Source organism: Suncus etruscus, chromosome 2, assembly GCF_024139225.1.
Source record: "Suncus etruscus isolate mSunEtr1 chromosome 2, mSunEtr1.pri.cur, whole genome shotgun sequence".
NCBI classification, from domain to species: domain Eukaryota; kingdom Metazoa; phylum Chordata; class Mammalia; order Eulipotyphla; family Soricidae; genus Suncus; species Suncus etruscus.
In genome coordinates this window covers 86,316,956-86,344,079 of record NC_064849.1, presented here as the reverse complement: position 1 = coordinate 86,344,079, position 27,124 = coordinate 86,316,956, and the positions used below count along the sequence as shown (strand labels likewise).

At 38.0% G+C, this 27,124-nt stretch overlaps 1 protein-coding gene across 1 annotated transcript in view; it reads right to left on the bottom strand.

The window, feature by feature from the left end:
• Positions 1-20,390: 20,390 nt before the first annotated feature.
• Positions 20,391-27,124, bottom strand: part of DNAH5 (dynein axonemal heavy chain 5) — a 336,377-nt gene continuing 329,643 nt past the window's right edge. The window contains exon 79 of the mRNA XM_049768362.1: positions 20,391-21,270. Coding sequence (XP_049624319.1) covers positions 21,119-21,270 — 152 coding nt within the window. The 3' untranslated portion in view covers positions 20,391-21,118. The remainder of the gene's footprint in view (positions 21,271-27,124) is intronic.

Here is a 27,124-nt window from a genome sequence, read left to right as displayed (position 1 = left end):
GCTTGCCCAAATTAATACTCATTCTTTGCCTTTCTTCTGTTTCGTGAGCAGAGTTATGTAAAGGTCAAACATTTCCATTTTTTTAACTTAGAAAGTGTATCACTTTTTTAATACAATAATGCATTGAGGAAATCAATTTATATTTAACAAGCTGTATCTAAATTGTTATATTCCTGCTGGTAAATCAGCTTTACAAAATGGAAAAAAATGTTATGTAAATTAATCAGCTGGTTTCCAATGAGAAGTTAATGTATTCTCTTCAGTCATTTATAAAGACCCTTTTAATCCCAACCAAGCAATTATGAGCCTGGGGAAATTCAAAATAAGCAAGACTTTTATTTAACATTTGAGGTAAAGAAGCTATAACTCTTGGAGCTCTATTTTTAAACCCTTGATAAAGTTGCAACTATAACATAATTTAACATCTATTTAATTTAAACCTCTTTTAATTCTTCTTTTTAGGCCATACCTGGCAGCACTTAGGAATTACTCCTTTCTCTAGGCTCAAGGACCGTTCCTGGGGGATAGAAAAGAACCGAGAAATCATATGGAGTACTGGGGATTGAACCTGGGCAGCCTGATCTCTCTCTAGCTTCACTCAGACCAGTTTTGACCTTATTATTATATAAGTTGACTTGTCCACTTATAAATCCTTAATCACAGCTATTTGCCTTAGGCTATGTATTAAGTTTACTACTGTAGGTAGTATGTTGTGGGTCAGTAAATCAAGCAAGGCTTGATTTGTCCACAGTGTAGGTACTTCAGATGGCTTAAAACCAAAATGCTAAGGGGCTAAAGCCATAGCAGAGCGGAAAGAACATTTGCCTTGCATACAACCAAATCAGGTTCTATCCTTCACATGCCATAGGGTCCTCCAAGCCTGCCAGAAGTAATTTCTGCATGAAAAACCAGGAATAACCCTTGAGTACCACCAGGTTGTGGCCCAGACACCAAAACAAAAACAACAACAACAAAATGTTAGCTGGGGCTGTGATCTCATCAGGGGCCAAGCTCAGGAAGAACCTATAGAAATTATAACTCTTCTGAGCTCTCTTAGAGTGTTTGTAGTGTCCATTGCTTTAAAGATGCAAGACTAATGGCCTATTCTTGCTGTGTGTAGATCCAAGCTGACTCTTAACTCTTAAGGTTTGGAGGGGTCCACTTTCTCCTCCTCCATACCTGCTCAATTTCATATACGCATAAGAAAAGAGACCCGCATAACATAGTGTTGTGTTTCTTGTCATACAATCACCAAATTCTGTGGATGAATTCATAAAGATCTTCCATCCCTTTTGTCATTTTGTTGCTTATAGTTGAGTCACAGGTTTTAGTCACACCAAGACATCATCAGAAATTGGAGCTCCATAAGCCTTCTAATTATCAGTTGATTGACATTGAAAAATATAAAAGGGTGAGTTGGAATCATTTCACCAGTAGTATGCTCATAAAGATCTCATGAGATAAAAGAGGGGTTAAGGAAGAGACGTTGTAGGTGTCCAACTTCCAAACACATCTGGTGGTGGATGTGGTGACCCCTAAACACTGCAAGGTGACTTTGGTAGTTCCTGACACCATAATGCCAAGAACTCAACCATGTGACCTGGCTGGTCAAGAATACCAACTTAGCTCCAAGGCTCCTAAGCATTGCTTAGGAGACCCCCACATCCTCCTGAAAGAAAGAAAAAAATGCTAATAATTCTATGTTGAGGTCACATTTAAAAAAAACTGAATTTCTGGTCTGTTTACATCTGAAAAAGCTTCAGGAAAGGGCCCTAAGGTGAAGCAATGTCTAACAAATTATCATAAAAATTTGAAGGGAATCTGAGCCAGATAGATAGTAAGTTGAGACACTAGCCTTGGGTGCTTTGCTTATATTTGGTAGACTGAGTTCCATCCCTAGTATCCCATATAATCTTGAAGCACCTCCAGGAGTTCTCTTAAGGCAAGGCCAGGAGTAGGGCTTGAGAATTGCCTAGTGTGACCTAACTCTAATATAAAAACTCAAATCTTCCATAGGAAGAATAGATTAGACATTTATTGCTATCAGAGCACCATGTGTTTCAACATCAATTTTTATGTCTTAATTAGGTTATAAACTATCACACATTCTAGAAGCATCTATTGTGATCCAGGCAGTTAAGAGTTTCTTCAACTTCCTTGCCTTCCATTAATTTTTTAAATCAATGGATGTGGACTTGAGTTGCATCATACATAGTACTAGAACAGATGTCAGTAATGTTTTATTAACACGAATGAGCAGTTATAAGTTGTTCCTGATATTGAAAGAGTTGGGCTTTGGTGATATGTGAGGGCAATTTGGGGGCTTTAAAAATGAGTTATAACTAATTAAGTAGAGAATAAGCAATGTTAGCCTACTGCCAGGTTGATAATGGATATTCAATAAATCTCACTTCATCTTCAAAATAAGCTTGCAAGTCATAGAATTGCTTTGCATCACAGATGAGGAAACCAAGGCTTATGAGTTAGACAATTAGCTCAAGGTCAAGCATATACTAAGCCATGTTCTGATTTTATATATTTTATTATTTCTATCCTAGTGATGAAAATATTATATTTTAAAGTAATTGTTTACATGTTATTGTATATCCCAATTGCTATCATTTGCTGAAATGGAACAAAAAGATGTCACTCTAAATTGTTTGCATAGGATGAGTAGTATTTCATATATATATATATATATATATTATTTTGAAAAATATCATATTACTAACAAATAAGAGTATATAAAATAAAAAATATTCCTGGTTATTCAAATACTGCCATGACAATGGTGAGCAAAGACAGAAGTTAAGTTAAATTCTCAGCTACTGAGAGCTACAGGTTTTTTCAGGGCTTGGGAAATTGATTCAGGAGACTCCCAAAAAAGACCTGAAAATTTCATATCATGAAAGACACTGAAGCAAATAGTGGAATGATTAGTTATATATTTTCCCTGTATTCATACATATAAGGCAGTTTAGCTTTCATAAACAAGAGTAGCTAAACATATTTTGAGCATGGACAAATTATTCAGGAAGCAATGATTAAAAATATCTAATTAAAAAGATACAGTTACTTGGGAAGGAGAGAGGGAAAGCTCTTTCCTTACACACAGTCCACTTGGGTTTGATCCCAAGCACTCTGTATGGTCCAGGGCCTACAGGAGTGATCTTTGATCATTTGGGAGTGTGGCCCAAAAAAGAGTCATAAAGGAAAATAAAGAGTTTCAAACCCAATGGTCACTCTGCAGATAAGTCTGTGTGGAGGCTATTAGTCTTCCTCTGATCAATCTGTTCATCTAAAAGAGGGGAGAAGGGAAACAGACCTTAAGGAGAATGAGTGTCATGCTTTTGTTGAAGGAACTGACTTTAAGACAAAATGGCGGTACTACTTTCCAAAAACAATGGAGATGCTTGTGGTGGGCAACGAAGAGGGACATGTACTGTCCTTCATTAATAGCAACAAATTCAATGGAAATGGAAAAGCAACAGAATTCTAACATAGAAAGCCAAGAGGTAAGACAATTAAGGTGAAACTTCCAGAAGATCCAGATACCCTGATGTGTGAAAAGACTGCAAACAATATTAACAAAACCATGAACTGTTAGGTTATACCTTATTTTATCTAAAACAAAGATCATCCCTGGTTCCTTTGTATGTTTGTTTACAACTTGGATTTACCCTCAAAACATAGATTGTCTTGCTTGTCAACCTGGGTAGGACTGGTTCAGGATAGCCTGAGCTATGTATTCTTACTACCCCACTGAGGGATGGTCTCTGGACTCAATAAAAACGGCAGTTTTGGCAGGAAGTTTGCTCATCATCTGAGGTAGAAGACTTCCAGACTACACATGTTTCACCCTCAGCCTGGTTTGGATTATTTCATGTGCGACTCTGATTCAGACTCTTTCAATTGGGGTTGGAGATACGGAATGTGGGGTGATTTTACAATGTAAAATAACCAAAGATGATAATATCAACATAAAGGCATTCCCCAACCTACCCAGAGAACCAAGAAAAAAGGCAAAGGCACTAATGGTATGAGAGTCTTCATAGGAACTGCATCTAACTAGGTATACACTGAAGAATAAGCTTTTCTGGCCAGGAAGTGACTCCTAGGAAGCTAGGCTAAAAAGCCTCAGATTTCATTCATTTCAAGAAGATCATTTGCATCTTTGAAGCGGAGTCCTCTTGACTATACAGGAACTAGCAAACTTCTGACCCTGAAAGAATGTGAGACCAAAAAAAAAAAAATCACAAAATCCTTGAACTGTGAAAGCAGATTCCAAGCCATCCAGACGTGCAGAGATGAAGGAGCACATCATCGCTAAGTCAGCATAACGCAGGAGTTAGGAATTCTCTCAAGGAGCAAAGAACAAAGACAAGGACAGTGAAAATTATCAAAGTGGGAGTATCAAAACACAACCAAGGAAGACAAATACCTAGATCCAGTTCTGTTCCATTGTAAGGAAACTGGTGATGAAATGAACAACAAAAACAAGCCCTGGAGGAGGAATGGAGTCAAGTGACAGATTTGCTACAAGTCACTCCTTAAATTTGACTAGTTTTTAACCAACAGACAGCAAGACATAAAAAGAACAGGAACATTGAGCACTTCCCAAAGGAGAAAACAAGCAACTAATAGAAATAGGCTTTGAGATGATGAGATGTTGAAATTGGTAAAGAACTCAATGCAACTGTTATAAATATGTAAATGTCATAAGGAAAATAGCACATTAGGAATTAAATAATATTTAATCACAATGATTTGTAAATGAGGCTGGTGAACTTAGATCCCAAGGTGTAGTTGTCACTGGTGAGGCAAGTAGAGCACACTCAAAGAATCATCCACCAACCACTTCCGGAGACTAACTGTTCATTTTAGGTGGGAAAGGGATATTTGTATTCGAGGAGAGTAGAATGTGGACTTTGTGTCAACCAATCTATCTTAGTACATAAGAGGGGATTAAAACAGGGTGTGTGCTTAAGGTGATTAGCTACAATGATTTATCAGAAATAAAATGAATAAAAGATATAAAATGGCAAAGAGAACCAAAGGCAAATTTTAGAGTTAAGAGAATAATGCTGCTTATTAAAAAGGGGAAATCAGCAAGGTGTGTATTCATTTCTCAAACCTCCATACCAACGTATGCCAAATAAAACAGTTAAAAAATAAAAAGATACTGAGCCACAGTTCTGGAAGCTCAACATCTGAGACCAAGGTACAGGAAACATTCTTTCAGAGAGTCAGGATGGAAAAATTTGCTTATCTCTTGTAGAGAGTCACCTTAAGCACATACCCTACTTTAACATCCAGAGCACACACCCTGCTTTCCTTGATCCCCTTACCCTGTCTCCCCTAAATACAGAAGCACAAACCCTGTTGTTATCTCCTCTCCACACCTTACTCTCCACCTTATTCTCCCCTAATATAAATATCCCTTTTCCACCTAAATAAATGGAGTTATTCTGAAGTGGCTAGCGGTTTCTTCTTTGTGAATGCTCTACTCGCCTGGATCTGACCTCACTAGTGACATCTACATGTTATGATCTGACCTCACCAGTCTCATTTATACTCTCTGATGTGGGAGAAATCTGTCTGTGTTCCTCTATTAAATGTGGGCAATCTACTGAATTTCTGACTTCCTGGAACTCACCTGTGGATCACCAATCCCTACCTTCATTTGCACATAGAATTCCAAACAGCATTTCCACATTCTGGTGCCTCCTTTCAACAAATACAGTTTTATTACATTAAGGACTCACCTTACTCCCCGGTTATAGAAACTTCATTAATTTCATATGCAAAAAAAAAAATCTTGCACTCACTCAGTGCTACTATGGAGTTTTATACAATCCCTCTAATTACAGAGTGCAAGGTGAGGTTTGAGCTGACAGACTGAACAGATTTGAAGCAATAGCAAAAAGTATTCTGAGGGGGAGGGGAAAAAAAGTGTTCTGAAATCTGAATAACAAAGAGGAAAAAATAAGAAAAGTGAATCAAGACTCAGAAAATGGAGGATAGCATTAAACACTCCCATGTGAGAACAAAGGAAGAACCATCAAAAAAAAAAAAAAAAGGAGGATAGTGTTTACATTTAAAAAAAAAAAAAACAAGCCTGAAATAGAACTTTGGAGTCAGGGAATTGCCTTGGAAACTCAAGAAAATCAATGGGGACTCAGAAAATAGGGTAGAAAAATGCCTAAAGTAAGTTATATTGGTAATAGCTGCTCTCATTCTATTTTTTTTTCTGTGCTTTGTTATTTCATCACCAGCAGCATATCAGCCAAACCTTCTCTATGGAGAACACAAAAATAACAACATGCAACATTTAGCAAAATGACAGAAAAATCCTCCCCCCACCCTTGGAAATAAAATCCCTCCAAACTGGTGAGACAGAAGCAGCCAGGAATCTTCTGGTGAAGCACTGGTGGATCCTGATGCTTCACTTTATATGGGATTAGAACTAGCTTCAATGGAATTTTCAGGGAGAAGTTAAAACCATTCCAGTTGAATTTTTATTCTTAATCTGTCCATTCAATCCTGGACAATATAGTCATTGTCCAAAAATAGTAAAAATTAAGGATGTTGCAGAACACCCTTGATGGGGTTGACTGATGGAGGGATGGAAGATGAGGTCTTTCTCCTCCAGCTCGGACCACGCGTCTGCTACTCTGTTCAGCCAGTGGTTCTGAGGTGAATGTAGCGGGTATAAAGCTAACAGGCAGTCAGGCTTGTGAAGGTAACAGCTTTATTCCGTGCATAAGGATGAAGCCAAAAGCCTCAGAATCAGCCCCTGGAAAAAAGCCCCTTCCTTCCACAGACCCTTGCTTTTATACATAAGAATCAGGTACCACCCTACGGTGGGAGCAGAATCAAGTCACACCCTAGGGTAGGGCACAATCACTGATCAGGATAGGATCAGCAAAATAATAATTCCATGGAAATTTTTACATACACAACATAAGAAGATTAAAAACTTTGTGTTTTTAATGTGCTGCATTATTTCAAAAGTTGGCCAAACAATGAATGAGTAGACATATTGATTAAAAATGCTTTCTTGCTTGCTGAGTTAAGTATATATGTTGTCTCCAGGAAGGTGTATTTTTTTTCTTTTCCCTTTTTTCTTTTTTTTTTTTTGTTGTTGTTGTTTCTGGGCCACACTCAGCAGCACTCAGGAGCTACTCCTGGCTCTGCGTTCAGAAATAGCTCCTGGTAGGCTTGGGGGAACATATGGTATGCTGGGTATCAAACCCAGGTCCATCCTGGGTCAGCCACATGTAAGGCAAATGGCCTACTGCTGTGCTATCACTCCAGCCCCTATTATTTCCTTTTAAAGGTGATGTAGCTCATGTTTCAAGAAGATAAATGAATTCACAACTGTGATTTCTAATAAAAAGGTCATCTCACTGTCTTTTAATAGGAATCTTCTCATTGGCACAGAAGGGTTCTAATTGCATGATGGAAGGTTTATTTTTAATCAGCAAATCAGGTACATGTTCTCTCTTCCAAAAGGGGCTCATCACACACCCAGCTCCAAATCTCTTCAAAATTCATATGCTCATTCTTCACAGGTCAACCCATTTGTGTCAATGCACATTTTTAATACAGATTTTCTAAATGTTTTATCTGAATAAATATGAAAGTGAAGATGAGGGAACAAGAAAGTCTAATAACAAGGGAGAGAGGAAATAATTAACAGGATATGTACCAGAGCTAGAGCAATACTGTAGCAAGAAAGGTGCTTTCCTTGCACATAGATGACCCAGGCTTGATCCCTAATCAAGGCAGTCATTTTGAGCCTAAGTTTCCTCATGTGTGGAAGGAAAATGATTTTAGATCTAACAAGCTTATTTAGGTGCATAAATGTATACACTGAGCAAAATATCCATAAACACAGAGTTTTATTTCTAATCATCCCTTACTAAATATAAATAGATGTAACATAAAGCCTTTCCAAAAAAGGATCAGCATTCTATACAAATAGTTGTTCTAGGAAAAGCAGATTTAGTTGTTAGTACACATAAGGTGGAAAATTCATCACCATCCTTTCTAAATAGTGGAGATCTAAGGTGAAAAATCTTTTGACACTGGGAGAAAAGAGAGTGATGGGGGAAATCATATCACCTTGAAATACCCTACCTGCCAACATTTCCTGAGAAATTATTTATTTAAATCATTACATGTAAAGTTAGGAACATACATGTGGGCCCATTCATAAATTGTAAAGTAGGTCTCCACTCTCATAATAATACTATGTCTGCTTGTCGGTTTTTTCTTTCTTTAACTTTTATTTCTGGCATTGTGGTTTACAATATTGTTAAAGATAAGGCTTTGGGTATAACAAATTCACCCACTGCACTCTTCACCATTGTCCCAGTGTCTCCCTCCTCCCCAGTCCTATTCATTTATATAAATGGAAGATGGCAAAAGCTATGTATGTACTGTGTTTTTAATAGGCAGGTTTTTTTAATATAAAAATTTAAATTCATTTCATTGACCAACATTCAAGTATTGGCTAATCTTTATAGCAAGTCTATAGGATTTATCTAGCATGATATGATCCAAAACTACTATTTTAGGGAACCTCCTGCCTCCAGATATTGTATAGAGCACTTTACTGAATTGTAGAAGCTGTGCTAGAAACTTTTGAAGAGATAATATATTCAAATATATAATATAATAATATAAGTTATAACATATAATGTATTGTAACAAAATATAATTTATAACTTTTGAATATATGCTAGGAAGTAGGTTCAGTGGAGAGATATTGGCACTTTCATTGTGTGTAGACTAGTAGCATTCAATCCCTAAGCAATAAAAACATTTTCACTACTGCCATAAATGTTACTTCAATAAATTATAAAATAAGTACTAATGATAGTACATACATTCTATCACTTCTATGATGGGTTAATAAGTGAATGTTGAAAGAAACTTCTCAAATGTTAATGCTTAATGCAGATGGTCAAAATCTTGGTAAAATGCAGATTCTAAAAATTATGCATTTCTAATGGAAGCTCATACATTTTAATGTTGCTGATTCTCATACTATCTTAGTAGTAAGACTTTAAACATATCTTGAGCTTGGTACATTGTAAACATTCAGCCAATATTAGCTACATAAGCTTCTTGTCCAAAATATTTCATCAAACAAAATTATAACAGATTCAAACTATAAAGAGAAATAAAAAATGAAGAGCATGGGAAGAGTAAACATAAATACATTTCTCTTATTTGTAATCACCCTAAGAGATAAATGACTAAGATACAGACTTAAATTGTATTATGGATTGTTATATATATATGTATGTATATTTATATATATATATAAATATTTATGTATAAATATATATAAATTATATATTTATATTGGTTTCTGGGCCACACCCAGTGGCACTCAGAGATTACTCCTAGCTCTGTGCTCATAAATCACACCTGGCAGGCTCAGTGAATCATATAGGATGCTGGGAATTAAACCAGGTCCATCCAGGGTCATTAGCATGCAAGGCAACCACCCTACTGCTGTGCTATCATTCCAGCAGTCTTATAATATGTAAAGAGTAAAATATATTAACAAGGATATAACAAAGAATGAAGGAGGAATTCAACTGTTCTTATACAAAGGGATGTATCATTTGAAAATAGACTCTGATAAGTAAAAATGTCTTGTATTCCATGGTAAAAAAAAATAAAAAAGCATTAGATACTTGTTTTAAAACATCAAAAAGGACTTTATTCAAGACTATGGCTATAGGGAAAAAGAGATTGAACTCCGCAACAAAAGGCAGGAGGATTTTCCAAGCTGAGGTGAGCTAATGGGAAAGTGCTGGAGGACAGCAGAGGAGAGATTCATCAATGTGATTGGACCATCTGTGGTTGCTAATTGGTGCTAATTGAAGTTCCGTTCTTAACCTTCCAAGAGAAATGGGCAGATAGAGGCTCTATTTCTGCTGGTGATTATATCTCTAAGGGGCAACTCCTACCCAAATGATTATAAAGTATAACCTGGGCTAAGAACATTTGATGGAATAAATTAAGCCTCCCCCCCCCAAATAAAATAAAAGTAGTAACTTTGATCTCATTGCTATTGTTCTCTATCTCTCTAATGAACTCATACAGATAATCACTGATTGGTGAACGAATCAATAATCTGTCTCACTACTCTGAATCAGCACAAAGGAAAAAGCAGAATCATTTGACAGCTTGTGGTCAAACCCCAACATCAAACATCAGTATGGAATAACCTATTAGCATAAAGACTTAAAATGGTAATACAACTATAGTATCATATAAAAATTGTAGTGGTTGGAAAGAGTTATTTTGAAATTGTCTGACCAATGTGTGCATATCAAAGCAATAAAGGTGAAAGAAATCCCAATTCATTCAATTTGTTTCTCATTTAGTTTAATATTTTTTTAAAGTGATGCCATTGATGATGACAAAGCTTGGTATGGCAGACTTGAAGACAAGGAGAAGGGTGATGTGTGGTCACATGGTCCCATCAGGGCTAAATCCTCAAGCAGTGTCCTCCATGCTATGACAGCCTCTATTACATGAGGTGACCTGTGCAGGTAGAGGAAGATGTACTGACCTTACATGGAAACTGCTGGCCCTGCACAGTTTCTAGTAGTGTGTCTTCACTGTATTCCACAAAAAGCCTCACAGAGGAGATGAGCTAGATCCATTTTACAAGTAAGGAAACACCACCTCAGAAATGCTGAACAATACTGTCAGATTTATTTTTATTTTTTTAAAAGCAAATCAAAGCTTTATTCTGTCTACTAACAATATACAAACTGATCAATCAGGGCCACCTTCCAGAGAGGTGACGCTGCCCAGGAGTCACAAGCCAGGTTATATAGAGCTAGAAGCAGAAAGTCTTAACTTTTACATTGGTTTGGCTGTTGTCTAGGGTGTTTTTAGGGTGTTTCATCATTTCCTTTTATGACTAGATACCTAGGGTGGTATATTGTGGTTTATAGGAGTTTGGTTCTGCATCATTATTGTTGGTCTAGAAACAGCCCTTACGTAGAACTTAGCTTTGTTAGCCTTAAATGAAAACTTAACTTTAGGTTGATAAGTTTAACCTGACCGACTTTTGGTCTCCAAATGCCACTCTTGTTTGTTTTTTGTTGTTTTTTTTCTCTGACTTTTGGTTTTTGGGCCACACCCAGTGACACTCAGGGGTTACTCCTGGCTCTGCTCTTGCTTAGGGGACCATGTAGGACGCTGGAGATTGAATCACTGTCAGTCCTATGTCAGCTGCATCAAGGCAAACACCCTACTGCTGCGCCAACACTCCAGCCCTTTCCAAATTGCTTTTTAGTGGGAGTTGGTTGAAAGGCTACACAGGACAATGCTCAGCGCTTACTCCTAACTGTGCACTCAAGGATCACTCCTAAAAGAACTGGAAGACAAAAAATTGGGGGACCAGGAATTGAACTGGGAACTGCCATATGCAAAATAATTGTCTTAATGCCTGTACAATCTGATGTCTCCCAAAATCCCTTTGTCTCCAGTCACCCTATTATTTCCTGTGCATCCAGTAGTCAAGAGAGAGTGAAGCAGGCATTTAACTGGGTATGTGGCACCTCCAAGAAGGAAGAGTTCCAGGAAGAGTTCCAGTGTAGATGTCCTTGAGCATAACCACCATTTCCAGAAATAACATGAATGGGGGAAAGTGCTAGTGAAGGTAGAAGAATGAGGAACTTCAACAGAGCAAGACCAAAAGACAAAATTAAGGTGAAGTGCATCTAAAGAGAATTAGCACTTAACTTAGAGCTTAGTTCTCAATGATACGGCCATAGAACAATTTGTGGTGCATGAGGATTGTCATGTGGGGGCAGGTTACAATTATCCATACATTTTTCTGCATTTATGTATTTAAACAATAAAAGGAAGAGAAAGAAATGAATTTTCCTTTAATTATAATTGCATTAAATATATATATTCATGTGACCCCTATTAAAAGTCTAATGTCATTCTTCAAGGGTATAGAATATTATGAAAGTTTATGCACTCTTAACACTCTCTTGAAGCAGGACTGTGTATTATAAGTTCTAACTGTAGATATGGGACAATGTAATTATGGCAGCTCTCTCTTTTTCTCTCTTTCTCTCTCTCTCTCTCTCTCTCTCTCACACACACACACACATACACCTTCTGATTACTTTGTCTGGCATACATAACATTTCTTCTCTAAGTTCTCTAAGTTCTTACAAGCTATGAAGAGACTGGCACACATTTTATTGCTAAGTTCTAATTTCCAGATGATTTCCTTATTCACCTAAGTCCAACTCAGATTAGAGCCGAATGATTTCAGTGTTCCTCAAATAAGATAGTTACCATTTATCCACATATAAGACACAGACACACAGATTTTAGAAGGTTAAATATCCTACATATATCCATACAAACACATATCCTACATATCCTACAGACAGAATACACATCTATTCCATCAGTAACATACTTATGGCTAAATGCATAATGCTAGTTTTTAGCACTGTGATATTACATCAACATAACTGTAATCCTTCCTCCAAAGTCCTTTTATCTAAACTTTCTTTTGAGATGTTAATCCCACCTAGATGATCAGAACCACCCATACCTGGGATGGGGTGGGCTGTTTTAAATAAAAGAATAAAAAAGGTCTTGCTGGAGTTGAGAGAGAAGCAGCAAAACACACAGAGAGAAGTGCAGCAAAAAGCTTATCAGAGAAAGGACATTTGAGGAATTGCACCTGGTGGACAGGGTCATAGAATAAAGCAAACTGACTCCAATGAAACTTTATCTGCTGGTGAATTATTTCTCCATCGTTACCCTGCATCTTCAGACCCAGAAGCCAAAAGGGCTAGAGGCACTGTGCTGAGGGAGGCTTCACCCAACATGTGGATCTCTGCATCTTATATTTTTAATTCTACACATAACTAAATGACTCTATTAATGTCAATCTATAACCAACAAGTCACACTTCAAAATTCAATAATCAATTTATCAGCAAATTCCCAATTTCCATATAGTGCTGACACAAATCAGAGTGTGTTCTATTGTTTTCCACTGAAGGTTATTAAAAGTGATTAATATGGAGAAAATATTTGAAAAGTACCTAACAATTCAAACTAAGATATGTGGTTACAAAGTGGTCTCTATACCTGTGTACATTGATTTATGTCAAAAATGCATAAAAATCATATTAAGTTTCATGTTAGTGCATAAATCAAAATAAAACAAACCAGACATCTTCAGTAGTTTCCAGTTAAAGTCCAATTTTCTCAGTTCTAAAGCAGTTAAAATACTTACCAAATATTTTTCACAGAGCATAACTCAGCTTATAGTAATATTTTTTAAAACCTCATTTATACCACTTAGAAAGCTTTGGGCTAGTGATATATCAGAGATTATATGAGATATAAACAATAGCAATTTATTATTTTCCTGGGACACTAAACACATTCTTCACTCTTTGCTAGAATAGCAAAAAAGCTTCATGGGCGCAGGCAAATGATCACTTTTCAGATGATAAAACACTAAAATGTTTTATAAGCTCTATTTCTACGGGTCTCCTAGGACTCGCTTTAAGTATTTGCATAAATAAATTATAAATAGATATATCACCGCGGCCTGTGCTGAGCAAGGTGAAACTCAACAGGGTGAATTTTTAAACTGTGCCCAGCAGTAAAAAAAAATAATAATAATAATAGTAAAGTTTTCAGTATCAGTGACTACAGGTTTGTCTCCTAATCCTTCCTATATCTCACAGTTCCATGACTTTGCACACTCATCTGCATCCTTCACCACATACGATCTTTCTCCTTTCTCAAATTCTCATGAATATCCTGTGTCCTTATTAAAAATCAACTAATACACCAAGTTCCCAGGAAATTTTAATCGGCTATTCAAGCAAGCCTGTTTGTGACTCTATTTGATATGAATTCAACACATCTTCGCATAAGCCAAGAAGGAAGTAAATCAAGGTTTTATGGTACCATAAAACATGACTAGAGAAGGAACAAAGCATCTTGCTGTACAATTCTTCTTGACTAAACCCACACTATAATATTTAGCCTAATGAAAAAATGCCATTTGGCAAGCAAATAAAGAGAGGGCTAAAATCCCAATGCTGGCTTTGCACCCATCTACAATACACTTGGAAACAATAAAGCAAGTCATAAAACCAGAGCCTGGGGGTGGGGGGACTATGTGAAGTTTTAAATCAGGAAGGCACAAGAATATTCATGGGCTAATTCTGCAGAGTGTCTTGCAGATGAAGGAACTGATTGATAGGGCATCTGTCAAAGCTCAGATTCCATCATAGAAGACACAGGCATGAGAATATTAGATCAAATTCTTGGTCCTTTGCAATGAAAACATGGACTGTCGGGGAATTAATGTGATTCATTCAAAAGACTCATGTGTAAGGTTCTGAGGTGATTCACCCATTGTCTTGGTTAGCCTGGGTTATGGTGATAATCAAATTCTGGCAGGAATTATCAGAAAGAAAGAAATCCAGAGGCTGCCTTGTTTACAACCTCCTGCACTCCTGATTCTTCCACCCTTTGGGTTCCTTCCTACCCACAGGTCTCTATTTTCATCTCCCTTCATGCAAATGAAAGAAGAGCAAAAGACTCAACCTACAATTACTGTCTGGTAACTGCTCAGGTCTATGGTTTTCTAGGCTGAAGAACAAAATCAGATGTCCTTGGAGGGAGAGGAGGAAGCAACATCTTCTGCACCTGTTGTGATAATATTCATGTTGTTTCAAGTTTGAAGTCTGAATAGCTCTGAGCACATTAGCTCTGAATCTCTCGGTTGAATCTCCTGTCTGATCCAAACTCACATCTAAGTTCTCTCCTGCCACTGGCTTGTCTCTGTAAGCCCTTAGAAGCATACAAGAAACAGCAAGTGCCCTTTCATTCACCAGAATGAAACTTCAGAAACTGCTGGAACTAGGCATTAGGCAAATTACTGGATTTCCTCATTTTTTAAAAAGTAACTGACTTGTTTGTTTACTAGTATGTCACAGTATCTCAATAGATTGGACCAAGTGCACCACTTCTTGACCTTTAAGAGGCATTTATTTGAAGTGCTGACAGAGGCAGCTGACCAGTACTAATCATTTGCACCTTTGAATCATTTGCAATATTTTAATTGCCTCTAATATTTGAACAAAATGGGCAGTTCACATGTAAAAGTTTGTATGCCCCTAATGAAGATATGGCTTGGAGAAAAACTATGTTGTGTACTTGGTTTGATGGAGAAAAATGTTTTCATTGCAGCACTATTTATCATAGCAAGACTCTGGAAACAACCAAGATACCCTTCAACAGATGAATGGCCAAAGAAACTGTGGTACATATACACAATGGAATATTATGTAGCTGTCAGGAGAGATGAAGTCATGAAATTTACCTATACATGGATGTACATGGAATCTATTATGCTGAGTGAAATAAGTCAGAGAGAGAGAGAAAAAAACTCAGAATGGTTTCACTCATCTATGGTTTTTAAGAAAAATGAAAGACATTTTTGCAATAATAATTTTCAGACACAAAAGAGAGAAGGGCTGGAAGTTACAGCTCACCTCATGAAGCTCACCACAAAGAGTGATGAGTTTAGTTAGATAAATAACTACATTTTGAACTATCCTAATAATGAGAATGTATGAGGAAAATAGAAAGCCTGTCTAGAGTACAGGTGGGGGTGGGTGGGGAGGAGGGAGATTTGGGACATTGGTGATGGAAATGTTGCACTGGTGATGGTGGTATTCTTTACATGACTGAAACCCAAAAACAATCATGTAGGTAATCAAGATGTTTAAATAAAATATATATAAAAAATTTTAAAAATTAAAAAAAAAATAAAAAATTTATTTTAAGAACCATGGTTCATAAAATTATTGATAGTTAAGTTTTAGATATATCATATTCAGCACTAATTACACCACCAGTATCAATTCCCCTCACCAGTGCTCCCATAGTCACCTACCTCTCACTTCTCCTTCATCAACTTCCCCATCTCCTGCCTGCCATCTTTTTTTTGTTGTTTGTTTGTTTTTGTTTATTTTTTGGTTTTGGGCCTCACCCAGCGGTGCTTAGGAGTTACTCCTGGCTGTCTGCTCAGAAACAGCTCCTGGCAGGCACTGGGGACCATATGGGACACTGGGATTTGAACCAACCACTTTAGGTCCTGGATCGGCTGTTTGCAAGGTAAACGCCGCTGCTGCCTGCCATCTTGACAGGCACATTAAAGTTTGATGGTTTCAGCTTAGATCTCATGTTTTCAGTGTTGAACCTGTGCTTTGGATGTATCACTTTTTCACATCACCCGTAAAATGGAAGCCCAGATTCCTCTTCCCCATTATTCTCCTTTTCATCCTCTTTCTTCCCACCTTAATTTATTTTCTTCTTTCTCCTTTTCCTCACTAAGATTTGGGGTCAAAGATTATCTAAGAATTTCATTTATTACATTAAAAAATACAGCTATTTTATATACTACACATTAGTGATATTATCCTGTGTTTGTCTTTCTTCTTGCTGTTGACTTCAACATAATCTCTTCCAGTTCCAATTGGATTACAGCAAATTTCATGATTTTATTGTTTCTTGCAACTGCACAATAGGAATTGTGCCTTGAAGAGAAAGTTCTTTTTGAACTCTCAGGATATTAGCTCTATTCACTTACATGAGGGTAGGTTTCACCAGCTCCACAATTTAAAATATATACATAAACACACAGAGAGATCAACCACAAATATAAGACAGAAAAAGAAGCATAATAAGAAAACAACAATAGTCAACGTCATCAGAACTGAATAGGGCTAGAAAAATAGTACAGTGGGTAGGGTGTGAGCCTTGCACATAGGTAAACTAAGTTCAATCTCCAGAACTCTATTTGGTTCCTCCTAAGCACCAGCAGGTGTGATTTCTGAGCACAGAGCCAGAAGTAACCCCTGGGCATTGCCAAGTGTGGCCAAAAAAAAAAAAGAACAATTTATCATAAATGCAAATTGAGTCTATAGAACTAGGCCTGTGGGGTGGGTCAGTGCTTGGGACTCTGGGTACAGTGCTGGAATGATGTAACTCCAAAAAAGTACAAGTAATGATATTGTAAATTCCAGTACCTAAATGCAATTGGTTTAAAATAAAATTATCTTAATAAATAGCTTCTTAAAATAATTTTATATATATATATTTTTGCCTTTTGGGTTATACCCAGCAATCTCCATATCTTACTCCTGGCTCTTCACTCAGGAATGAATCCTGGCAATGCACATAAGACCATATATGATGCTGGGGATAAAACCAGGGCCTGCAGTGTGCAAGACAAGCTCCATACCTCCTATGCTATCACTCTGGCCCTCACATATATAAATAATTTTTTATTTTCTTAGGGTCCAGAGTCAAAGGACTAGACCATACACTTGAAACAAAACAAAGCTTTATTTCCGTCTACCAGCACATCCCAAGCTGACTGGTCAGGGCTGCCTCTCACAGAAAATGACCCCACCCTCCATGGGCTACAGTCAAGTTTATATAGGATTTTGCACAAAAGGCTACTTCATTCTGTTTTCCTTGAAACTGATTGGCTAATGTTGAGGGAACTTTCCACAGTTTCTGCTATCTTCGCCCTAACAAAATATCTGCTATGTCCAGTTGTCCTGGGTTGGAGTTCATGTTTTCTAAAGGCCTTGAAAGCCACAAGAGAGCTGTGAAATTTTTGCAAAGGAAATTTAGCCTTGTTAGCCTTAAATGAACAAAATGGAGTCCCTCCTATTCTAGGTTCTACATTCTCTCCTCTTCTTTTGGGCCTGAATCAAATCTTCAAATCTTCTTAAGATCCCTCTGCTCCACCATTTCAAACACTACATAAGGTTGTTAAATTGCAAATTTTTCCTAGACTGGGAAACCTGCAGGAGACCCCCTCTTTGTGGGGAGTTTCTTGTCCTTTACCTTTCTTAACCCATCTTTTCAATAAAATCCTTATCTGAATTTAAGAACTTATAAATGTATTACCCCTGTGCATGAACACCACGATTGTTTAGAATACTGCACCTCTGAACAAAAAGTCCCCATGGATCTTGATGCTGTGAATTTTGAAAGCCCCATAACTAGAAAACGTGGGATTTGCTCATCCCATCCATCTTTTGATGTTGAACTCTTACTGGATGTTTCCATTACACCCAGCAACTAACACAGAGATGTGCTCTGGGTTCTGGTGTCTTAGAAACAAGGATTCCATGGGCCACCATCCCAGAGCTGTCAGAAGTCACATCACCAGTGAAATTTTCTTTAGAAAACAGCTGTCCCTGCCCACATCCAGCCCTCCCTGCCAAGCTTCTTCACTCATGCAAACATTGGGTCACCTCCTTCCTTCAGGGAGCAAGAGCCTGGTGTCCCATCATGTGGCTTTCTGCCACCTTTCCTGCTGTCTTGGTCTAGGAGGTGGATGTCAGCATACAACTGCCTTCCCTGATGGTTAAATTGAATCAACTATGTGCTGTATATGAAGATTGAGGCTAGATCTAGTGCTCAGACAGATGGGCCAAGGGCTCTGCTGTGTTACCTGAAGGGGCCATGGTGTCACCCATGCTGACTTTATGTGAAGCTCGCTAATCTGTTCATATGAGGAAGCTCAGCAATGTCTTGGCTAAATGACCAAGGAATGGTTGAGAGCTCTAGACACAAAAGGACACTGCAACATTTTATTCTTTTATTTTTTGGTGGGGAGGGGAGCATTTGCCTGTGCTCAAGGCTTATTCTTGGCTCTATGCTTAAGGTTCACTCCTGCCAGTGCCTGGAGGACCACTTGCGTGCCAGGGGTCAACTCAAGTGAGTAGCATTTAAAGAAAGAAAGCATTTACCCCTTGTGCTAGCTCTCTGGCTCTGATATGTTCTTTGGTCTCAATTCTGGAGTGGAGACAGACAGACAGACAGACAGACAGACAGACAGACAGACAGACAGACAGACAGATGGACTGTCAGGGACAGACAGAAATGTCACTGATAGCTGAACAGGGTAATTAGAGGGTCAGAAAAAGTCAGGGCAGTAGGTTTGCACAGCAGGATCTGCAGCTCAGAATTCTTAACTACTAACTTCTAAGCCTTTAAATGAAACTAAAAGGAAACCCCAGTGCATGGTTCTTGACTCCTAACCCCTTAAGCACTAAAAATGCTGCTCCCCTGCCCTATTATTATTCATAGCATATCTATTTTTCATCATGGTACATAAACCATAATTTAAATATTTTTCCATGTATCTCATATTGTGTCATGTTAAATAGTCATAACTAGATTGGTCAATCACATAAATAGTTGTGTATCTTCTCATGAAATCAGAGAGATTGACCACTTTCCCCACCATCAAAACACCAGTATACCCAAGTGTCTGGCATATAGGAAGTGCAAAATATATTCTTAAGAAAATAGAGTTGAGGGGCTGGAGAAATAGCACAGCAGAAAACATTTGCCTTGTACCTGGCAGACCCAGGACTGACCCAGATTTGATCCTTGGCATCTCATACGGTCCTCTGGGCCTGCCAGGAGCGATTTCTGAGTGCAAAGCTAGGAATAACCCTTGAGTGTCACTGGGTGTGGGGAAGGAAGGAAGGAAGGAAGGAAGGAAGGAAGGAAGGAAGGAAGGAAGGAAGGAAGGAAGGAAGGAAGGAAGGAAGGAAGGAAGGAAGGAAGGAAGGAAGGAAGGAAGGAAGGAAGGAAGGAAGGAAGAGAAGGAAGGAAGGAAGAAAGAAAGAAAGAAAGAAAGAAAGAAAGAAAGAAAGAAAGAAAGAAAGAAAGAAAGAAAGAAAGAAAGAAAGAAAGAAAGAAAGAAAGAAAGAAAGAAAGAAAGTAAGAAAGAGAGAAAAGAAAGAAAGACAGAAAGAAAGAAAGAAAGAAAGAAAGAAAGAAAGAAAGAAAGAAAGAAAGAAAGAAAGAAAGAAAGAAAGAAAGAAAGAAAGAAAGAAAGAAAGAAAGAAAGAAAGAAAGAAAGAAAGAAAGAAAGAAAGAAAGAAAGAAGAATGGATGGAGGGGGAGGGAGGGTGGAAGGAAGGGGGAAGAAAGGATGGAGGGAAGGAAAGAACATTGAGGCAAGACTTTTTTTTCAACAGTGGCACCAAAACACTCATATGCATTCTTCCTCTCTAAAGGGGCCAGTAGAAGAACTAGTCAGCTGCCCTCCTGAACAAATACACCCATGGGTGCCTCCAGAGAGTAAAATTAGAATTGGGATATGGTGATAAACCTCACTGATGCATCACTATTTCATTCCCATAGCTTGTTCCTAAGCATTTCTAATTATTACCTGGGCACCTATTTGTGTCTGGGTGTACAAGAACTCACACATACCAAGAGAGCACATAGCCTTTTTGAGTTACTTGAAGATTTAATAGAAACTCAATTACAGTATCTCACACACATTACAAATCAGACATTCATTCCTAGCTTGTATTAGTTTGCATCATTTTTATATTGTAATAATTTTATTTAAAACAAAACGATAGCCTTGCCACATTTCATATGAATCAACCATATATTAGGACCAAAAGAAATGGTTAAGTGAAACTGGTTAAGTATCTCCCAGGAGGCTGTCTCTTCACATTCTTAACCTATTCTTCTCCTTCCTTCTATTTTTCAAAAGGCCTTTTTAATTGGGCACTTGAGCCATGAACATAAATCTCTTCGCCTGACCTAAATGCAAGAGGCAAGAGAAGCAGAATCAGCACAAACCTGCCTTGTTACCCAAGGCTGTCACCACAACCACATTAACAGAACAATAATCCCTTGGAGGGAAATACTGTCTGCTCACAGGAGTCAGCATTGAGAGTTGAAGGAAGAAAATGCATTGCTGTGTGTGTGTGAGGGCCACGCTCCAGTAGGAAGTTATAAATTTTACTTAAGACACTAAAGAACTTTTGCAACAAACAGTGATTGTTCCTTCATGCTGAAGCAGGTTCAATGTAATTAAGGATCTAACAAAGCAACAAACAAAACTCATATCAATATTAATTGCATGACCTAACCTAATCATGACTCTTTAGAGCACTCAGGGAAGAATCGAGGTGTTCACTCGCTGGCTTCATCATTTTCTGGTGGATCTGGGAACAGCAACGAGGCTATCACTTGACATCACAGAGAAGTGCGACCCCACGGAGCACCCAGTGTTCTGGGGCCTGGACTGTCCGAAGGTCCACCGCAGCGATATAATTCAAGTCCGTCCGGACAGGCTTCTTATAGATGGGGCAGGAGTAAAATCGAGGATCTCTGGGAGCTACAGAAATAGTCAAAAGGAAGAACACTTGGTGAATTTTCTTTTTTTTTTGTTTTTGTTTTTGTTTTTTGTTTTTGGGGTCACACCCGGCGGTGCTCAGGGGTTACTCCTGGCTGTCTGCTCAGACATAGCTCCTGGCAGGCACGGGGACCATATGGAACACCGGGATTCGAACCAACCACCTTTGGTCCTGGATCGGCTGCTTGCAAGGCAAACACCGCTGTGCTATCTCTCCAGGCCCTACTTGGTGAATTTTCTAATGGCTGAGGCCTATAGTGCATTCTATAAATAGAAGTCATTCCAAAAGGAGAGAGGTTTTGAGTATGAGAAAGTTCCCTGAGGTCAGTGATCTCTAGATCTGAAGCAATGGTACCCAATATCTTTGGCATTAACCCTCTGACCCCCTATAGCATGTCCTTGGTGATAATTCCTGCCTCCCCTCCAATCTTCTCCACACTTTCTCCTTTCCTTTCCCACCAAATCTTGTGAGCAATGGCCTCACCAGTGATCATTATTTTGTGTATATTGTTTTCAAATCTATCTCCATTTCTCTGTACTTTAGTCCAAACCACATCTAAATTTATAAATCAGAGACGTGTCCTACCGCTCACAGATTTCATGAGCTTTTCCAAATTGCTAAAGGAATGAAACTTCCTTGTGAGCAAAGGGATGAAATTCCATTCACTCAGTTGGGGTCTGGCCATCCAAGCTTCACACTGACTTTTCAGAGGCAATATAAAGACTTCACAAAATTGCAAGTATACAAGTGAGAATTTGTGTGCTGTTCAGAATCCATGTAGGATTCTCTGACTTTGAATTTTTTTGTTGTTTTTTTTTGTTTGTTTTTGGACCACACCCGTTTGATGCTCAGGGGTTACTCCTGACTATGTGCTCAGAAATCGCCTCTGGCTTGGGGGAACGCTGGGGGATCGAACCGCGGTCCGTCCTATGCTAGCACTTGCAAGGCAGACACCTTAACTCTAGCGCCACCTTCCCGGCCCCAACTTTGAATTTTTGACTTTATGATGGTATGAAAGCAATAAACATTGAATGTAATCTGTATTTCAAAGTTTGAAGTTTGATCTTTTTCTACATTAGTGATATGTTGGAAAATACTCTCTGTATACTGGGTTATAGCAGCAAGAAAGGGTACCCAGTCAACTGCACAACTTTGTAATTATTATGAAACTATCATTAGAGATCTTCATTTGGCAAATTTGTATAAAAATTCCCAAGAGAATGACATGAAAAATTTAAAGAATGAAATTGGTAGCTACCAACTAGTTACTCACTGTTTTATTAAACCCTGGGATCTATGAACATATAACAAATAACTAATTGTTCCCAATACCAACTGAAATCAACAATTATTTTATACATCTTAAAATGCATAAAATAATTGGATTATTACAGTTGAACCTTAAACTAGTAACACTCAAGATACCATGTGAAAGTACTACTTGGATTCATATTCTACATGAAAAACAGACCTGGAAAAATTAGCCTTCTTTTCCATAAGCAGGTGAAAAACAATTTTCTGAAATATTTACCAATTTTATTTATTTCTAATTGCTTCTGAAGGCACCCAAGCCAAGCTCAGCATGCAGAAAACTTCTGCAGCAGGATTAGAAGCTACTGAAAATATCATTTCAAAGTAAAAGTGCTGACAGATGCAAAACCACCCCATAAACAGATGATTCGAAACCATTACCCCTGGTTAGACAAATAGCTCTGAGGACAAAAATAAACATGCTAGGTAGGTGGAACAAATCAACTCAATATGCTTCAAGCCTTGAGGCTCCAGAAGGAGGCAGAACCAGGGTTGTATAAATTGGTGAGCTATAGGCTTTAGGAACCTACAGTTTTTAATAAACTACCTTGAGGGAATTTTGAACTATGTAACTTTCTTCCCTCGTCTACATTTTTCATACAGATGCTAGTATGTTTTCCTATATATAGTCCTTCCAATAGCAAAATAACTGAGTTATGCACAGAGATTACTTAAATAATTCCTCGATTTCATCTCTCTCTTGATAAAAACTTGAAGTTACAAATGGCAAACTCCTTCCTAGATTTCTTTCAGTCTTTCAACAAGATGGTGAATTGCAGGTATTAATCATAGTGATAACGATAAAAATTATTTGTTGTGTGTTAATTCGGGGATAGAAATGGAGAATTCAGTTCTCTCCCCAACTGTGAGGATTATTATTATGGGATGTGTTTTACAGGTGAGAATGGTGAGAGGTAATGGAGGTGAAACACTCATCCAAAGTTACAAAGCTGCAGGTGATTACAAAAGAATCAAGTCTGATTCTGGTCAAGAATTGGGTGCTGAAAGGAGAAAAAGTGATATGCAGGCTACCCCTTCAGTAACAGTACTGCAAACAACAGTCTCTAAAAGTGTGTGTGTAGGAGAAAGAGAGAGAGAGAGAGAAGAGAGAGAGACAGAGAGAGACAGAGACAGATAGACGGAGACAGATAGAGACAGAGACACAGCACAGAAAGAGACAGAGACAGAAACAGAGACAGAGAGACAGAGACAGAAACAGAGACAAAGAAAAGAAAATGGTCTGCCCCAGGGCCAGAGTGACAGTACAGTAAGTAGGGAGTTTGCCTTGCATGTAGCTGACCCAAGTTTTATCTCTGCCAGCTAATATGGTCCCCTGAGCCCTCCAGAGTAGTTTCTGAGCACAGAGAGCCATGAGTAAACCCTGAGATCCGCTGGGTGTGGCCCAATTTCTTTCTTTTTTTTTTTTTTTTTAAAGAAAAATGTCTGCCCCAGAGTCAGGCAGGGAGAGAGAAGGGGAGAGGTCAGAAGGGAAACTGGGGACAATGGGGACATTGATGTTAAGCAATGTGCACTAGTGAAGGGTGTTATATATTGTGATTGAAACTCAACAACTTTTTAACTGTGGAAAAAAACTATTATAAACAGCCTTGTAAACACATCAAATAAATGAATAAGTAAACATTAAATAATTAAATTGATCAAAATTTTAAATATTTAATTGTTTATTTAAAGTAAATGTAAATATTTTAAATAATTAAATCAAATAATTTAATTAGATAAATAAACATTAAGTAAATAGACACATTAAATAGAGCAATTTAAATATCAAGTCTGAGGGCTAAAGAGATCATATAACAGGTGAGAAGTGTGACTTCTACACAGCTGACATGGGTTTGAGCCCTAGCAACACCATGCAGTCCTGTGACCCATGCTAAGAATGATCTCTGAGAACAGAGCCAGAAGTAACCCTAAGCACCACTGGATATGGCCCCCAAACAAACAAAAGACTCGTCTGTCCAGAAAGGATGCACACCTATTCTATTTCATCACTGCTACAATTGGGACACATATAAACATCTACTAACTTTGCACCAAAACAAAATTTCCAGACTTTTGTTCTCCTGATTGACAGAATTCCAGCTACAAAGTGGGAAAAATACTCCAGGATTCCAGATTCCCTCTTCCCTTCACTCTAGTGACTGCCCCATGCACTCCCCCACCTGCACTGGAGTGGGAAGAGGTGGAACAAAGAAAATTCTTTCATATTTTTCACCAGCAGGAAATGGCCACCAAGAGCCCTTAAATCTCTCCCAGCCCCCTTAGTAAGGAGATGTAGCTCTAAATTGCTTTTGTCCTGCAGATCAACTCATCACAAAGCTCCCTTTGAGAAAAGGAGACCCAGAACATTACTGGGTGACTTTAATTAACCTCATGGTGAATGTCCTACTACTATTTGGTTGACATTTTCATGATGTACTAATAACAAACTGAGTAAAATAAATAAGTGGTAAACATATAGCCCCATAGGTTTTTAGAAAGAAATATCTACATTTACTTTGGAGAGCAAATCATTCTTGTTTTCTAAGATTCAATATTATATAAATTGAAAATGTCCCTCTATATTAACATTTAAAATGACGCAAATTTGAATTTTCAAATGCTGCTCTGTTAAAATGTTATTTTGTTCACCTCTTTGTCTCTATTACTAATTCAAGTATCAAAAATGTGTAATTATTTGTAGTAAAAGACAATGGAATGTTAGTGATTAGTCAATTATCAACAGCAGAAATTATTTTAGAGGCTCCCGTCACTCATAAAAACAAAAAATGTATAGCTAAAGTTTTGTTCTTTTCCTTTATCAGTACTTTTAAAGTATACATTTTTCCCCATGTTTATTTTATTTCTTCCTTTACTTGCTACAAATGAGTATCATTGCTGACTAATGCCCAGCAGGATAAATACAGTTCTTCTATAAAAATATGCTCTCCAATAATAAAGAATTGTATGCATTATAAAAATTATTACTTTATTGCTACCATGCTGAGCTATTCAATGTCATCCTGCAGTGGATATTTACAATTTATTCATAAGGGATAAAATGTAACACCTATCACAAAGTGAGAAAGAATTTTTTCACTCTAAAAAGGAGATGTTCATAGAACATGTTGACTATGCATGCCAGGAGATGATGAAACAAAATCTCTAAAATATTATTTTTGGCTAAAAGAACAGTTGATCATCATTTTTATAAAATAATCACTATCCTGAAAATTGACACCACCTTCACAGCCAGTAAATAGAAACACACAGGTAGTGCATTGCCTCAGCACATAGACAGATACACAAATCTCAGATTCAGCTAAGAGTAAGGAATGCTCCATGCTGGTGTGCTGATTTCAAGTTTCCTTATTGATGCTGGATTCGCACCATCATATTTTTGTGTCTTCCTAAACCTTTTCTTCAAACAAGAAGTTCTTCAAACTTCTTGTGAGACCTCAATCCCATGGCATTGCTCTTGGGCAGGAACATAGCCCCAGTCTATTATCTGCTTCCCAGTTTCATATTTGCTCTCTCCTTAATGAGGTAGTTCCTGATCCCCTAAATGTCTGATACCCTAGCATCTAATATCTCTAGATTTCCACGCTATTAGCAAGAACTATCTGAAGCCAGTATGATCATTTACATGCAAGGAAGCTCCATTTGTGAAGTTTCTATGACCGTGGAACTACTGAAGATTAAAGAGATTAAAGATTAAAGAGACAAGAAGCTCGTAAGAAGCAAGATTGAACCATTTTACCACTGGAGAAATTCAGGCTCAGGTCCCTGGGGAGTGTTTTGTCAACCATCAAAACAGAACTTGGCTTCATGCGTGCTTCTGTTTAAAACAACTTTCAAATGTGCGTGTTGATTCCTCAACATCAAACTCAAGGCCAACATCACAAAATTCACGCCTGGATGGAGGTAATCTGACATAATCTCCATAAGGCCCATGACAGTTTTCTGCACTTAGGAGCACTCGCTTTCACTTAAGCACTGTATCTGGGATAAAGGACATTTGAAGCATTAACATGCACACTCTGGTGAAAACAGCATCAAACAGACCATGAAGACGATGTTTGCCACTAACTCATGGCAGGAGAAGCTGGAACCAGACTGCACAATGTCACCTTGTGCCATTTCATCTAGAAGCACAGACTGACTGGGCAGCTCATATATCTCATGCTTTGGGTGTGCATAAAAGTGTGACAGCATTGATTGGAGGGTTGCAAATAAATGGTAAGGTGTAGGTAAGCTTAAAACTCAGAATCAAAAAGTAATAGGGACTCACTATGCTGCTTTAGAATTTTTCACTGCCCTTCCCTTTTAGCTGGAATCAGGATTCCAGCTGGTCTTTTTTCCTTGGGAACACACCCCAGAAAAGTGTTAGAGGAGAAAAGTATGGTAGATTATCACTGAATCACCCAGTGAGCCCCAGCTCTTTTTCATCTGCCAAGCAAAGAACTACTACCCACTCATGACCAATCTGCATTCCAAAGCACACCTCAAAAGCAGTCTCCAGAGGGA